The sequence below is a fragment of the Mytilus edulis genome, chromosome 10 (genome assembly GCF_963676685.1).
Source record: "Mytilus edulis chromosome 10, xbMytEdul2.2, whole genome shotgun sequence".
Lineage (NCBI taxonomy): Eukaryota > Metazoa > Mollusca > Bivalvia > Mytilida > Mytilidae > Mytilus > Mytilus edulis.
The window spans coordinates 82537715-82553186 of NC_092353.1; the positions used below are offsets into that span (position 1 = coordinate 82537715).

The following is a 15472-nucleotide window of genomic DNA, read 5'->3' on the forward strand; positions in this document are numbered from 1 at the left end:
TTTGATCAAATATTGCGTAGACCAACATCTGAATGTGCAACTTCAATCGTGCAAGGCTTTACTTTAAACGAAATGCCAACTCAAAAATTGTGAAATGCAAATCAACGTGAATGTAATTAATGTATACCTGATGGTACGAGTAACAGGCTTAATCATTTCAAATTGAAACACTCAACATTCTTTTCTGAGACACCAAGAAAAAATGAAAGTATCGTCGGTTTCAGACATTTTCAATTCGACAAGATAAAGAAGTTTGTTTTTCAATCTGAAGTTATTACAAGCGCCATAGTATATACGGTGTTTTGGATTATTAAAAGTCAAACTTCGCCAAGAATCCTCACATACAAGCCTTATAAGGTCAAAGGACAAACTTCAATTCATCGTATTATAAAAACGTACATTTACAGGGTACTATAGATAAAGTTAACCAGTTAATCGGTCGAACGATTATCCGAGTAACCGGTTAGTCAAAACACTACAAATCATATATCTTGTAAAGTACAGTATATTTTGAAATATTTATTAAATATTTAATGTTGTTTGAAATTAACAAGATATGTTATATAATTCATGAGACTGTTATGCGACTGTCATACAAGTGAGAGGTTAGGTTAGCTATAAAACCAGGTTGAATCCACCATTTTCCACAAAAAAAAGGAAAAAACTGTAATATGTACAGATGTTTTCAATTTGGTTAATGTGTTTGAGCTGCTGATTATGCCATTTGATATAGGCCATTCCATTTTGAATTCTCCTTGAAATTCGGTATTTTTGTTATTTTACATTTTATGAACGTTCGACAACTAGTACATGTAACAATGAAAATGTATCTAAACTTTATTGACTGTGCATGTGTGCGCATATTGTTAGATTTCTGAATAAACTGAGTCTTATTACAAGTATTTGTCTCGTTCTAACATCATATATGGACTGTTCGCTGTATTTGTAAATTGCACTTCTGATTAAAATGCATTCATTGAATCAAATACGAAATTTCGTTGTAGACTTAAATGCTTTTTTTTCTTTTTTTTAAACATTTCGCTAATCAGAGTTAACAACAGAACATAGAGAAGAAACTTCAACTGTTTCCCAGAAGCAAACAACACTTATAATCACTATTGCAGGTACTACCAAATTTCTTTTTGATAATGAGATTAACATTGCAGGTTTAGTCTTGTATTATTTTAATTTTAGTTTCTTGTGTACAATTTTGAGTTTAGTATGGCGTTCATTATCACTGTACTAGTATATATTTGTTAGCTGAAGGACGCCTCCGGGGACGGGAATTTCTCGCTACATTGATGACCTGTTGGTGACCTTCTGCTGTTGTGTATTCTATGGTCGGGTTGTTGTCTCTTTGACACATTCCCTATTTCCATACTCAATTTTATAAGATTTAAAAATAAAAAATTACCAATACGCAATATACTAACATTAAAAGTCAATTAACATAAATGTCCATATTTATTGATTTTATTTTAGGGGGCAACATAGTACAGTGTTCTTGCTTTGAACAACATTGTAATATTCCTTTATTAGGATACGCACATTCATACAACACTAATACCTGTGTTGAATTTTCAAAATATCTTTCTCCGGATATGAATTAGCCTGTTATTAGTTGATATACTTTACAAAACGAGAGGTCAAACTAACAAACATATGTTTTTAAAGGATTTCTAAATTCTGGTAAACTTGTTTTTAATATAAATTAGCTTGTCGTATCACAATTTTATATTTCTATTCTCTACCATCTATTTGTCACCAATAACAATCATGTAAAGAGAAGCATTACCCATTCAATCATTGAAACATGATTTAGTACTGGTATAGTTAACACTTTGATTTCTAGTCAAAATAATTGTCGACAATTGCATTACTTCTTACTTTGCTGATGACTGTTTGTTGAATAGTTATTTTCTCCAAAAGACATGTCCTTCCTCGTTTTATTGAATGATTGATTGATTCTTGCCTGTTTAAATAATTTTGTTTCACATTTTTGTTGTCAGAATCAGAAACAACAGAATCATTTCAATCTTCTGCTGGAACAGATACTCCAGCAAGTACATCAGAAAGTACTTCAGGTAAGATCAGATCTTGTTTTATTTACGAAAGAGAAAATTAAATGTTCATTAAAAAATGAAACACATAATAAAAAATACTTAAACTTAACGTTTATAAAAAATACATTCAATATATACACACTAATTTTGGAGAAAAAACAACATATGCAATTATGCTTATTGGATGTGCATTTGAAAGTTATCAATAATAAATCAGGGATTATATTTAGATTTGGGATGCAAATTTGTCAATTATCAATTCTAGTGATTGTTTGGTCTTTAAATTCAAAATGTTACCCGAGAGCGTAGACTGCCAGAATAGATTCATCATTTTACCTTTATATTGATTGAATCGACTAACAATTTAGAACAAATTCAACATTTGACCTGTAATTCTTTCCCATTTTGAGGAACGCTTACAGTAATGCCAGGCAATTGAATGGTAAGAACATAGACTTGCTGGACTATATTCATATACATATTCATCAGATTACCCATCAATGTTTGCAATAGTTAATAATACGCATACTGACATTTCTAAGTAAAATGTTTGATTGGATCCGGAACATGAACATTCAAGGTATGATTTAAGACCGTTGACAACGTTAATTTTAATTCGAACGTAGCTAACTAAACTATTGATTTTAATCAGATTGTATAGCATCATATTATTGTTACTGTTTTGCAGGTATCATAAATACTGAAGTAATCATTTATTTATCGTGTGGAGTTGGTTTTATTCTTCTTCTTAGCTTCAGTATGGCTTGCTTTTACGTAGGCAAAAAATATCAAAATAACCCAAATCTAGGAATTAATCAAATTGTCGATACAAATAACCGCGGAACTGAGCTAGACAGTGACGCTCAAAGAAGCCCCACTGTTTCAACAGGAAGGGGAAGTGGTTACGGATATGCTGAAATAGACGAACTTGAGTTGTCTGAATTCATTTTGACACCACCTGAACAACTACATATAGAACAAGACGATACCTCAAGTGATTCGTATGATCGAATCAGTCCCCCAAGCAATGACTACTTAAACCCATATCAATCATTGTTGCCTTCCTTGCAGCAGTCGGGAAACGACCATAATAATTCTGATGAATATAGCCATCCTGATGAAGAAAACACCGCGTACACCAATCTTTACCAACCCATACGATTCAATCGATTGGACGAGTTCAGACAATATGCTAGTTGTTCAAGTGTACACTATTTCGAAGTCCTGGACGATCCCATTGAAAACACAAATGATGTAAATATGCAGGAAGACAGCAAACGGCGTAGGAAAACTTGGTAGAAAACACATTACAAAAGACAGCTCGACAACTGTTAAATATATGCATTTATAAATATTGAATTTGAATAATGCTATTTAGTATTTTTTCTACTTTCTGTATTGTAAATTGTGAATATAGATCTTCAATGTATGTGTGTGAAAAGTTTTAAGTTTAAAAGTAGAAACAGCTGTCAGTGAAAGTCTAATTGTAAATAGCCATATATTTTCCCAGCAGCTTAGAATAAAATAGGTTTTTGATGTACTTTTTCATTGTTGTGAAATCATAAGACAAACATTACAAAAGTCATATTGTGTTGATAAATATACTTATGTTTGTCCATCTGATGAGTTAAGCCTTATTTAACTGATTTGTATAGTTCATTCTTATGTTGTACTGTTATATCACTGTCCCAGGTTAATTTCCAAATTGCACACAAAAAACTAAAATTAAAATAATACAAGAAAAATAATACATGTTTGTTTTTCGTTCATGTTTTGTACAATAATAAAGCCGTTAGTTTTTTTCTTATGAATTGTTTTACATTGTAATTTTGGGGCCTTTTATAACTGACTATGCGGTGTGGGGTTTGTTCATTGTTGAAGGCAGTACGGTGAATTATAGTTGTTAATTTATGTGTCATTTTGGTCTCTTGTGAAGAGTTGTCTCATTGGCAATCATGCAACATCTTCTATTTTTATCTTAAGCCCTTAAATTTCGCATGTTTCCCTTAATCTGAAGATAGCAGCGGAGCAATAAAAAGCCAATTCGCTTAATGACACACATCACGTGTGCAATATCATGACCAGTATTTGTATCAACTTAAAATGTCAACGCAATTTTTCAATGCTCTTTGTTGTTCATAACTCATGATATATTTACTGTTATTAGTTTTTTATGTGGTCTTAAAAATACATGTTGTGAGTGTTACTGTTGGGTGTCTGCATACAAGTATATTGCTTACATGTAAATATGTTTCTGTTAATTTTTAATTTGGTACATTGTATTCTAACACCATTTCTAGATGATGTGTTCAATATATATGTAAATAAAAAAGCAAATGTAGTCCATTTTCTTTTTAAAGTAGTAGTATATGTCTACTTTGTACATTATTTGTGCTATTTAATGATAATGTTTATATATAACTTTTGGATTATTAATAAATATTACTACTTGATATTGTATTTACGAATACTGCACTCTTACGACTGTTCTTTCATAATGGGTTCATACTGTCTGTGTAGGATGAAAACATTTACTTTAAATGTACTACATATACTGTTTACGAACCAAAATGTTTAAGTGATGTTACATTCAAAACAATATTTTTTTTCCATGGGAATAACAAGTTATGCCCCATTCATTCCATGAGACCACTGACCCCATGATACCCAATTGCAGTAAAACGAGTCGTCAGAAACCATGATCTTTCACTTTCGATTAATTCGAAACTAAAAGCTAAACAAAAAATGGTCAAAGTTCCGTTTTCTTTTTCATTGTTAAGTAAAGTAATGCACACATACGTTGCGATTAATTGGTGTATTGGGATATTGAAACAAGTTATTGTAGTCTTTGCACAAAGTTTATCATTGTTCTAACATTAAGGGGCTTTGTAAACAACTATTATAGTTAAATAAAGTATCTGAAGTTGAAAAAAAAAGTGTCGTCGGATAGAGATTTGAGAACTTTTGAAATATGAGCTCATTCTCCATCTTTATTTGAAAATGGCTGTGTTCAAAATGAACGTCATTCACCTGTGTTTATATATCGATAATGTATTGTAGTTTTTATACAAGTGAGAGGCTTCACTAGCTATAAAACGAGGTTTTATCCACCATTATATACACAAGGAAATGCCAGTACCTAGTCAGAAACATGACAGTTGTTTTTCATATGTTTGATGTGTTAGAGATTTTGATTCTGCTATTTGAAAGGAAACTTTCGTTTTAAATTATTTTTTTTTTTATTTTACTTTGTATAAGCTCATATGTTGTATATAGTAAGTTTGTAACAATATATGTAAGAAAATCAGAGGCAAAAAATACCAAGGGAATCTAAAAGGGCAATACGTCAACAAAAAGCTGACCACGGTATGGCAATAAACAAAACAAAAAAAAAGACAAAAAAATGCATCATACAATAGCTAAGTACTAAAAAACATAAACAAGATGAACCCCACCATGAACCGGGAGGGGGGAAATTCATTTGCCCCAAAAGTCAATAATTCGTTACAATGACCTACTCCTCATATAATAATTATGAACGCAATCTGTTGAATCAGAATCAGAAGGAAGTTTGATATATTGTTTGTTGTTGCTCCGAAAATGTACTTACCTATGAATGAAATGTTTTAAGGGTGTCAATCATTAATGCCTTTTTTGACACACTATCAGTATCAACCCTCATAGATAATTTCTAGATTATAAAAGTTCAATTAACTATCGAGATGACCCGAAAACAACCGACGGTCACATAACACGATATAAACATTAACATAAATATGAATAGATATATAAACCTCGTGGAAATTGATTTGTCTATGTCTGTTTGATTTCAGTTTTAAGGTTAAAAACAAAAGTTAATTTTCGATTTTACCTGTATAAGAATGATGTTTTGTGGATCAAATCAGCCATTTAAATGAGTTAACTGTGTTTCACTTTCAATGTTGACATTCTTTTCTTTTTATAGCCTAACACGTATTCATCATGCATAATCCAAATCTAGTTAAGGGGTAAAATTGAAGTTCACATGAATACGGATTCAATGAGGTAATATAATATCAACATTAAGAACTGAATACCAGACACTATGAAAACTTATCAAATGATAAGAAGAAGATCATTAATATTGATAAAATTATTTTTGGTCAGTGACTGTCTCGTCGGAGTGTGTACATTTTAATACAAAGTGGTGAGCGTGGCCTGATTCTTTGACTGAATATCACATACAAATATACAAAACACGTCATATAGATTACAGGATAGAAATGTTGTGTGCGACAGACTCGACTGTCGTCTACAAAAGACTCATTAGTAATGCTCAAATCGAAAAAGTTTAAAAACCCAAGTAATGTTTGAAGTTCAAGTAAATGCATGTTTATTGCTCAAATAAAACGACTGATTACTGGTAACAACAATTTACATTGATATTGTGTTTGAAATAATATAGTCCATTTTAAAAGAAAAAAGAAAGATGCATAGAATAGAAAATGGATAAATACTAGTGGACTCCGTCTAAAAAATTTATTTTGATTATTACAATAAAATATCAGTTTTAGTAAAAAAGCAAAAAAACAAAAAAATCCGAACTAAACGGAAAGTTCCAAAGCAAATGGCGAAATCCAAAGCTCAAACACATCAAACGAATGGATAACAACTGTCATATTCCTCACTTGGTAAAAGCCTTTTCTTATGTAGTAAATGGTGGATTGAACCTGGTTTTATAGATAGCTAAACCTCTCTTGTGTGACAGTGGCATAACATTCCATTATCGACAACGATGTGTGAATGATACGTAAAAATGTCAAAAATAGGGTACAGCAGTCAACATTGTATACTAAAAAAAATCATAAAAAAAGAAATATATTTCAAATTTGATTACACAGTGATCTTTTTTTATGGGATTGGATTCAGGAAGTGTGACCGTCATTACACAATTGTTTGTAATAATACATTTGTGGGTAAAAACACAGTAATTTTGATCACTGAAATAACTTAAATTAATTATTTAATCAAAATTAAAAAAAGAAAGGAAGAAAGAAAGGAAAAACAAATTAAATTCTACATTATTTAAAATATATTATACTACTTGATTGAACTGTGAGAATCTGTTTAAATGATACATGTTTACTATCTCGTATCATACATTTGTAAAAGTTATCATTTTTTAAAAATATAAAACATTTTGAGAAGTGCTTGCCAAAATAGCCACTATGCACAAAAAAACAGGACAGACGACACATATCTAGCTATCTATATTTCTAAAAACGTTTGGTAAATATCTTCTTTTAGTGTGTATTGCATATTTATAAAAGTATTATTTAAAAGTAATGCATAAGATATATACATTTAGGTTCAATTACACCTTATGATGATCACAATATTTAGGCACACGTTGCAATTTCAAATAGCGCGTGTATTCAATCAACATTTTAATCCAATCAAATAGGATGCTACCGTTTTAAAATCATACGCCAGTTCGGCGCTTGTCTTTAGTTACGCGTGTCATCCGTATAAATCTTCCATGAGGTACGGAATGGTATACATTAAAATCTTCCTAAAGGTACGAAATGGCGTACATCAATGAGACAGTTTTTACCACGAAATGAGACACATATAAATCTTCCATGGGGTACGAAATGGCTTACATATAAATCTTCCATAAGGTACGAAATGGCATACATATAAACTTCTATGAAATACGAAATGGTATATATATAAATCTTCTATCAGGCACGAAATGGTATACATGTAAATAGTCCACGATGTACGGAATGTTCAAGATACGAAATGGCCAGGGTACGAAATGGTTTTTGCCAGGGTACGAAATGGGGGTACGAAATGATTAGGGTACGAAATGACCATAATTCATATCATTTGAGTGTTTCCAGTACTTGAGACGTTATAATTATTACAGAAAAGTGCAAATCGATTTAGTCTTTTTTTAATTCATACATGTATAGATTTACAAGTAACATAACTGTTCTAAAATTTCGACGGTAGTTTACGAATAGAAATATTCTATTTAAATAAAACACGTATGCCAACAAAACATACAGGCAAATTACCTCACTATGTAAAAGAAAAATATCTTCAAATAAATCAGATTGTACCTTATACATTTTCAATCAACAATCTTCTATGATAATACTATGATTGTTGGGTCTATTTTGTTTTGGAAATGTTGCCTCGTGAAAGCTACAGAAAACAACGATACCCGTGCATATTTTGTTTGCCATAATATGAAACAATTATATAAAATAGACACTTTGCTAAAAAGATAAATACATAAATACACACAAAAAAAATGTTTTATAAATTTAACCAATGCATATTGTGTTCTCTGTATTTAAAAGTACATATGCATCCTTTAGTTTTATGCTTTTGTTTTTGATATCAGCGTTTCTTATGAAAGCCAATCTAGAAGTGCTTCTGACGCATCAACAATAAAGGGATACATTATTTTTCTATTCATTTGATGTGTTTGAGCTTTGATTTTGCCATTTGAGATGGGCCTTTCTGTTTTTAATTTTTCTTGGAGTTCGGTATTTTTGTATTATACTTTTTAGGAAAATTTACCATATAGGATATCTCAAGTTTATCAGATTTGTTTTTTTTAATTTAATAACGAAAAACGCGATTTTCAAATATTTCTAGTTCTAACCTACGATGATGTAATCTGTTATCCTTGTTTGCAATCTAAATTTGATTAAATTTCATTTAACCCCATCATTAATGAGATTTACTTTTTATGTTATACATACCAATATGTGTAGTTTAAAGCAAATTTATTTGAGGTAATACTCAATTTTATATAAAACCGTTTTTTAACGTTTGATCAAAGCTTTTTTTGTGAAGCACAATAGTTCTATCGCAAGTTAAAAAAAAATATAGCATTAATTGTGTACTCCGGATATTAGGTTCATTTATATCAATTATACAATTATAAAGAAATTTACTATGACATTCATGATGTTTAATAGATAGTTGATTAGTCTGATCTGAGACTATTGTGTAATGGTAATCTCATGTTTGGTATATCGGTTAATGAAGCATTTATCAAAGACAACGATGTTATGTTCTAATTTCAAGAAGATGATAATTATTTCTACACCCTTTTCCATCCTAATGCACAAATTATAATACCTTCCAACTCCTACTTTCCTCGTTGATAATCTAACACCATCAAAGGTTATCAAGAACATATAAAATATGCACCATTATACTATTAAACTGTTCAATCAGGTATTTATCATTCGTACATTCGTGTGTATTTCTTTGATAGAGGTTATGCTAAGTAGTTACACTTTGAGTGCTTCCGATAACTGAGTAGATATAATACTGTTAAGGCAAATTATATTAGAAATCTGCATATTAATTTACATCTTATTATCATTTATCTAAAAATTAGGATTTAAAAAAAACTGAACTAAAGTTACAAGTAATATATTTATTGAATATGAATATATATTAGTATTAACAAAACCTTTAGATAAATTATCAAACTATTGTTTACTGTAAAATGAACGTTTTCATGCGAATTCGAATAATGCATTGTAGGAAACTATACATTTGCAAAAAAATATTAAGTATAGACAAATGAGGAAAAGCAACATATACTCAAAAATACAGTCTTTGCTATCATTTTTTTTGTTTATAAAACCTAAGGTTATGTAGATCATTCTTTGCGTTTTGTGACGAATCCTTGTATCGTCAATATGTCAAGTTAGTCCTTCTCTAATTTTTATATATCGTGTGTCAATCTTTCAATAATAATAGGAATTTTTATTCTCTGATCTGAAACAATTTGATACCCAGCTTTTTATAAATATTCTTCAAAATGGCTTTTAAGGTTCACCCTAGAAAAGTATCTGACTTTGACGAATATGAATTGCTACATTTAAACTGTGATAAAGAAAATCATAAAATTCATGCAGATGGGTGAACGAGTGTGGCAGAATAAAATATCAAGAATAAGAAATGAATGTAAGAAACTATAAACATCTATCAATTAACAATAGCAGGACCATAAGTTTTTGTGCAATTTTTGTAGGATAAATATTGGATTTCTGTCGGTGACTACCTCGCTGAAGTGTGTACATTTCAATATGAATTTTGAAGTGGTAGGCGTGGCCTATCTCTATTTACGATAAGTGACTTTATATCACATAGAAATATAAAATAAACTTATCATAAATACTAGGATGAAAATATGTTTTCGCCAGAAGCGTATTTGGTCCATGAAATTAGAATAGTCAGTGATAGTTGGATTTTCTTGTAAGTCATATGATAAATACAAAGTACTAATTTGAAAGTCATATTTTTTTTATTGATAGTTCTGCTATTAATCTATATTTTAAATCATTGTAAGCCAAAATATTGTATATGTATGTTATAAGGCTTTAGTAGAGAAAGGAGATGCTGTTAAGGTTTCCACAATTAATAACAAAAAGTACAAGTTCTATGTTTTCTTGAAAAACTTAGAAGAGATAAATATTTAAAATTATATTACACAGTCATCGTTACATTTTCATTGGGATTGTCTCTTTATACCAGTTTACCAGGCTTTATATAATATTTTGTATGATGAAATTAAAGTATAATAAGTATATACACTTTAAATGCTTCCGGTACTTGCGTATCAATCAGACTTTTAAAGGCAAATTATATAAAAAAAACTGCGTTACAGTTTACCTATATATCCATTAATCTTTATCTGTAATGCATATTATTGTTGTCATTTATTCAAAAATTAAAGACACTTACACGTTGTGTATCCATCAAATGTGCATATAAAGACATGTTCTTGATTTACTAGGAAACTTCGAGTTACAATAATATCAACGTATGTCACGAATTGGATCAGGATAGAATACATTTGCAAACACAAATATAATTGTAGATAAAGTTCATTAACAGCAAACAAGTTCTATAAAAAGACAGAAATACACCAGACTTCACCTGATATCGTTAAATCACAAGTATAAATACGTATGTCTTTAGTTTAATGATGGACATGTTTGAACATGTGATATACTAGTTATAAATATATCCATAAATATGTTTGCTTTAAATGATGTGGATCATTTTGAAAGAATATAGATATATATTATCATTGGCTATTATTCAGACATTTTATATATATAAAACAAGAAATAAATAAACAAAAATACTGAGTTAACCAAATAAGGTAATTCAGATAAATGTATAATGTTCAGAAAAGAAAGAAAGAAAACAAATAATTACAATGAACTACATAATTAGATAGAACTATCCAAGACGGTTGTAAATATAGAACCCTTCCGACTAGCTCTAAGGAAGAACTATCAGGATTCGTTCAAGAGAAGATCTATCAAGATAAGTTCTCGAGGGTAGACTTATTACAATCGGATCTAGTAGAAATTAACAGTAGTTAACAGTTATGCAAATTTTAACTTGACAACTAAAGAAACAAAATCAAAGTTAGAAAAAAAAAACCGATAGAATTGCAGAAGCTTCAGAATAAACTAGATCGGTGCGTCGATTTGGTAAGCATGTCTATCCCTGCTACGAGTGCACCATCTGTATAAGATTTTAACAGTTCGTTCAGACTTCATGTAGAGCAGTAATACTATCGTGATTTTGGACATTGGCGGTTGTCTGCATTTTTCCAGTAAATCATATTTTGAATACGAAGCATCAATTAATATATGGCAGTTGTCATAAAATATTCCGTTTATATGTATGTTGGCGTTTGTTTTTGTTGTAGTTCATTGTTTCTGTTGTTCTGTTGTTTTCCTTTTATAGTTAATGTGTTCCCTTCAGTTTTAGTTTGTAACCCGAATTGGTTTTAGCTTAATCGATGTATGACTATTGAAAACGGTATACTACTGTTGCCTTTATTTATACACATTTACTATGTTTTATATGTACGTAGTTAGGTTAATTCTCTATCTTTACAATTAATGTGCAATCAACAACATTGTATTTGTATGTAGTATTGCTTCAGTCGTGAGGAAATATGCTTCTAATATTTCCATAATTATTTGCAATAATACTAGTAATATATTTCGTTTAGAAAGAGTAAATTGTTTCAAATTTGAGTACACATTGACTTTATCGTTTAGGCGAAAATTGTCTTGAAATACGATTTAATAAACTTTTGTAATACTATCTTTATATTAAAGTATTATTATGAACATTTGTGAACATGGCATATAAATGTATCAACGATATTTATAGGTAATTCATTAAAAAAAAATATCGATCAAATTAAAAAAAGGACATTGTAGATAAATAGATAAAATAAGAAATACATAAATAAAATTATGCTGTCAAAGTGTAATCCGACATTGAACATTATGTTGTAATAATAACTTTAACAATGGTGTAAAGTATCATCATTGAAATGTATTTACGTGATGTATACAGGTAGCAACGGTATCTCTTCGATACTCTGTTTGATATAATATTGATACATTTAAAAGAAAATAGATATGTATAGAATAGACAAAAAAAAGAATAAAAACACAGTAATTAAGATCACTGAAATAACTTAAATTAAGAAATTAATTAAAATTAAAAAAAGAAATGGAAGAAAGAAATGAAAAACAAATTAAAAAGTACATTACTTAAAATATATTATATTACGTTATGAAACTGTCAAAAATTGTTCAAGTGATTTATCAGGAAATACTAATATAGAACAACTTCCACCTCTTCAAGTATTTTAAGTAAATACATTCTGAGTACTTCTAGCACTTGAGTAGTAACACAACGTTTAAAGACAAATTAGTATCGATTGATGCTTATCTTCGATTTATCTTATTGTTTTCATTAAAACACCGAATCACATTTACCAGCAGTATACCCATGTAATGTGAATGTATATAAGGACATGTTTTAGACATGCGTGAACTCTACTAGTTACTTTAATATCAACGTGTGTTGAGGAATTGTAATATTTCAATGAATGAAAGAAAACCCACACAAAACAAATATATTGGCAAATAAAGTTAAAGCATAGTATCTTCAAATGTGCAGCGAAATACCAAAGATAAAATCACTTCATAACATATTCTATATCAATACCTTTGTGTTTTAGTATGAACATGGAAACGGTGGAATATGCTAAAAAGTAAAATTACAAAAAAATACCGAACTACAAGGAAAACTGAAATCGGAAAGTCCCTTATCAAATGGTAAAATCAAAAGCTCAGACATATAAAACGAATGGATAACAATTGTCATATTCCGAACTTGGTACAGGCATTTTCTTAAGCAGAAAATTGGGGATTAAACTTGGTTTTATAGCTTGTTAAATCTCTCAATTGTATGACAGTCATATACAAAATTTTAATTATATTGACAACAACGTGTGAACAAAACAAACAGACATAATAGTCAAATTATAGTTAAATAGGGTTCATAAACACAGGTAACATAGATATTCATGAATATTTTGTGTGAAAAAAATTGAATGAATTTAAAACAAATTAGATAATAGAGAGAATAACTAATACATGAAAATAATAAACAAATGTAATCAAATAAATGAAAAGAAGTTAAAAGATATATCTGAGAAAGAAAGAATGAATGAAAAAAATAATACTGTAATGTACATGTATTAGAAAACTAAATACAAATAATAAGTTTCTCAGAAAAGGTTCTCGAGATAGATCTCCAGGATCTGTTATAAGATGGAACTGTTAAACATGTACTAGGTTAAAATGCCCAATAACACAAACGGTACCAATTCTTCTGCACCAGATGCAAAGTTTGGCAACCAATCAGAATCGTTTTTGTCATGCTCCAGGCCAAACTATTTGAAAATTCAAAGCTTATTTATACAATGAAGAACTACACACAAAAAAAAATTATGACCAAAACCGGCCAAGGAAACAGAACTTTGCATGAGGAGGATACATTCCTTAATATAAAATATTTTGATAAAATTTTGTAACAGCAAATTTTAATAGCACTACATCCGTATTTTAATGCGTAGTGCTACTGGGCTGGTGACTATAAGTCCATCGACAGAGGCATCGACGCCGTGGTAGTAATAGCATTAACGGTAACAATTTCTCTGCACCAGATGCGCATTTCGACACTCAATGTCTCTTCAGTGATGATCGAGAACAAAATGTTTGAAAATCTCAAGCTGTATAGGGAAAAGAAAATCCAAAGAGGTTAATGATCGAACTTCAGAATTTGTTATTAAAGTGACAGGATAACTATTACTTCAACAGTTTTGGAACAGTTCTGCTGACAGTATCTGACAGTTTTTCCTGGCAATTCCTGACAGATGTTAAGATTGCCTGAAAATAGTTCCAACTGAAACTCATAACATATACGACATTGGTTCTAACATGATATGATAATAATAGTAGTATTTGTAATAGTAGTATTTGTAGTGGAAGTAATAGTTGCAGTAGTTGTAGTAGTAGTAATAGTTGTAGTAGTTGTAGTAGTAGTAATAGTTGTAGTAGTTGTAGTAGTAGTAATAGTTGTAGTAGTTGTAGTAGTTGTAGCTGTAGTTGAAGTAGTAGTAGTAGTAGTAGTAGTAGTAGTAGTAGTCTTAGTAGTAGTTGTTGTAGCTGTAGTTGAAGTAGTAGTAGTAGTAGTAGTAGTAGTAGTAGTAGTAGTAGTAGTAGTAGTTGAAGAAGTAGTTGAAGAAGTAGTAGTAGTAGTAGTAGTAGTAGGAGGAGCAGAAGTAGTAGTAGTAGAATTTTTAAGTAACTTTTTATAACTACTTCAATACTGGTACTACTAATTATACTTCTTCTACTACCTGTACTTTTTTACTTCTACCACATCTATTCTACTGTTAAATCTACTACATCTGCTCACAGTTGATTTATTGTCCGTCCTACTTTTTCTACAACTGGTACTAATGTTTTACAACTGCTACCAATTTTTCTACAACAGCTACTACTTCTATTATTTCAAGTAACTACTACTACTTCTGCTACATCTCCTACTGTTTCTACTTCTTCTACTTCTTCTTCTACTTCTGCTAATACTTCATATACTTCTTCTACTTCTTTTCCTACTACTGCTATTTTTTTTTCTGACAATGGGACTATGTCTTCTACAAAAACTGCAAACAAAAAAATGTATGTCCCATTCCTGGTTTTTCTACTAGTACTACTGATAATACTTCTGCTACAACTGTTTTAATTGTTCCTTGTAGAATTATTATTACTTATACAACTACTTCAACTTCGTATTATACTTCGTCTACTTACTGTTATTACTACATTTACTACTTCTACTACAGCTGCTTCCATATTTTCTTCTTCTATTACTACTGCTACTGCTTTTAATAACTAGTTCTTTAAATACTATTTCAATTATTTGTTCTTTATACTGCAGCAACTTATTTAGGAATTTTTACGACTAAAACTACTTCTACTACTTTTGCGATTCATATTACT

The 15472-nt window shown here is 29.9% G+C and overlaps 1 protein-coding gene across 1 annotated transcript in view; it reads left to right on the forward strand.

Annotated features, from left to right (window-relative positions):
• The window catches only part of LOC139492126 (uncharacterized), a 73145-nt gene extending 68629 nt beyond the window's left edge, over positions 1–4516 (forward strand). The window contains exons 5-7 of the mRNA XM_071280264.1: positions 1050–1124; positions 2010–2084; positions 2752–4516. Coding sequence (XP_071136365.1) covers positions 1050–1124; positions 2010–2084; positions 2752–3362 — 761 coding nt within the window. The 3' untranslated portion in view covers positions 3363–4516. The remainder of the gene's footprint in view (positions 1–1049; positions 1125–2009; positions 2085–2751) is intronic.
• The last annotated feature ends 10956 nt before the right edge of the window (positions 4517–15472 follow it).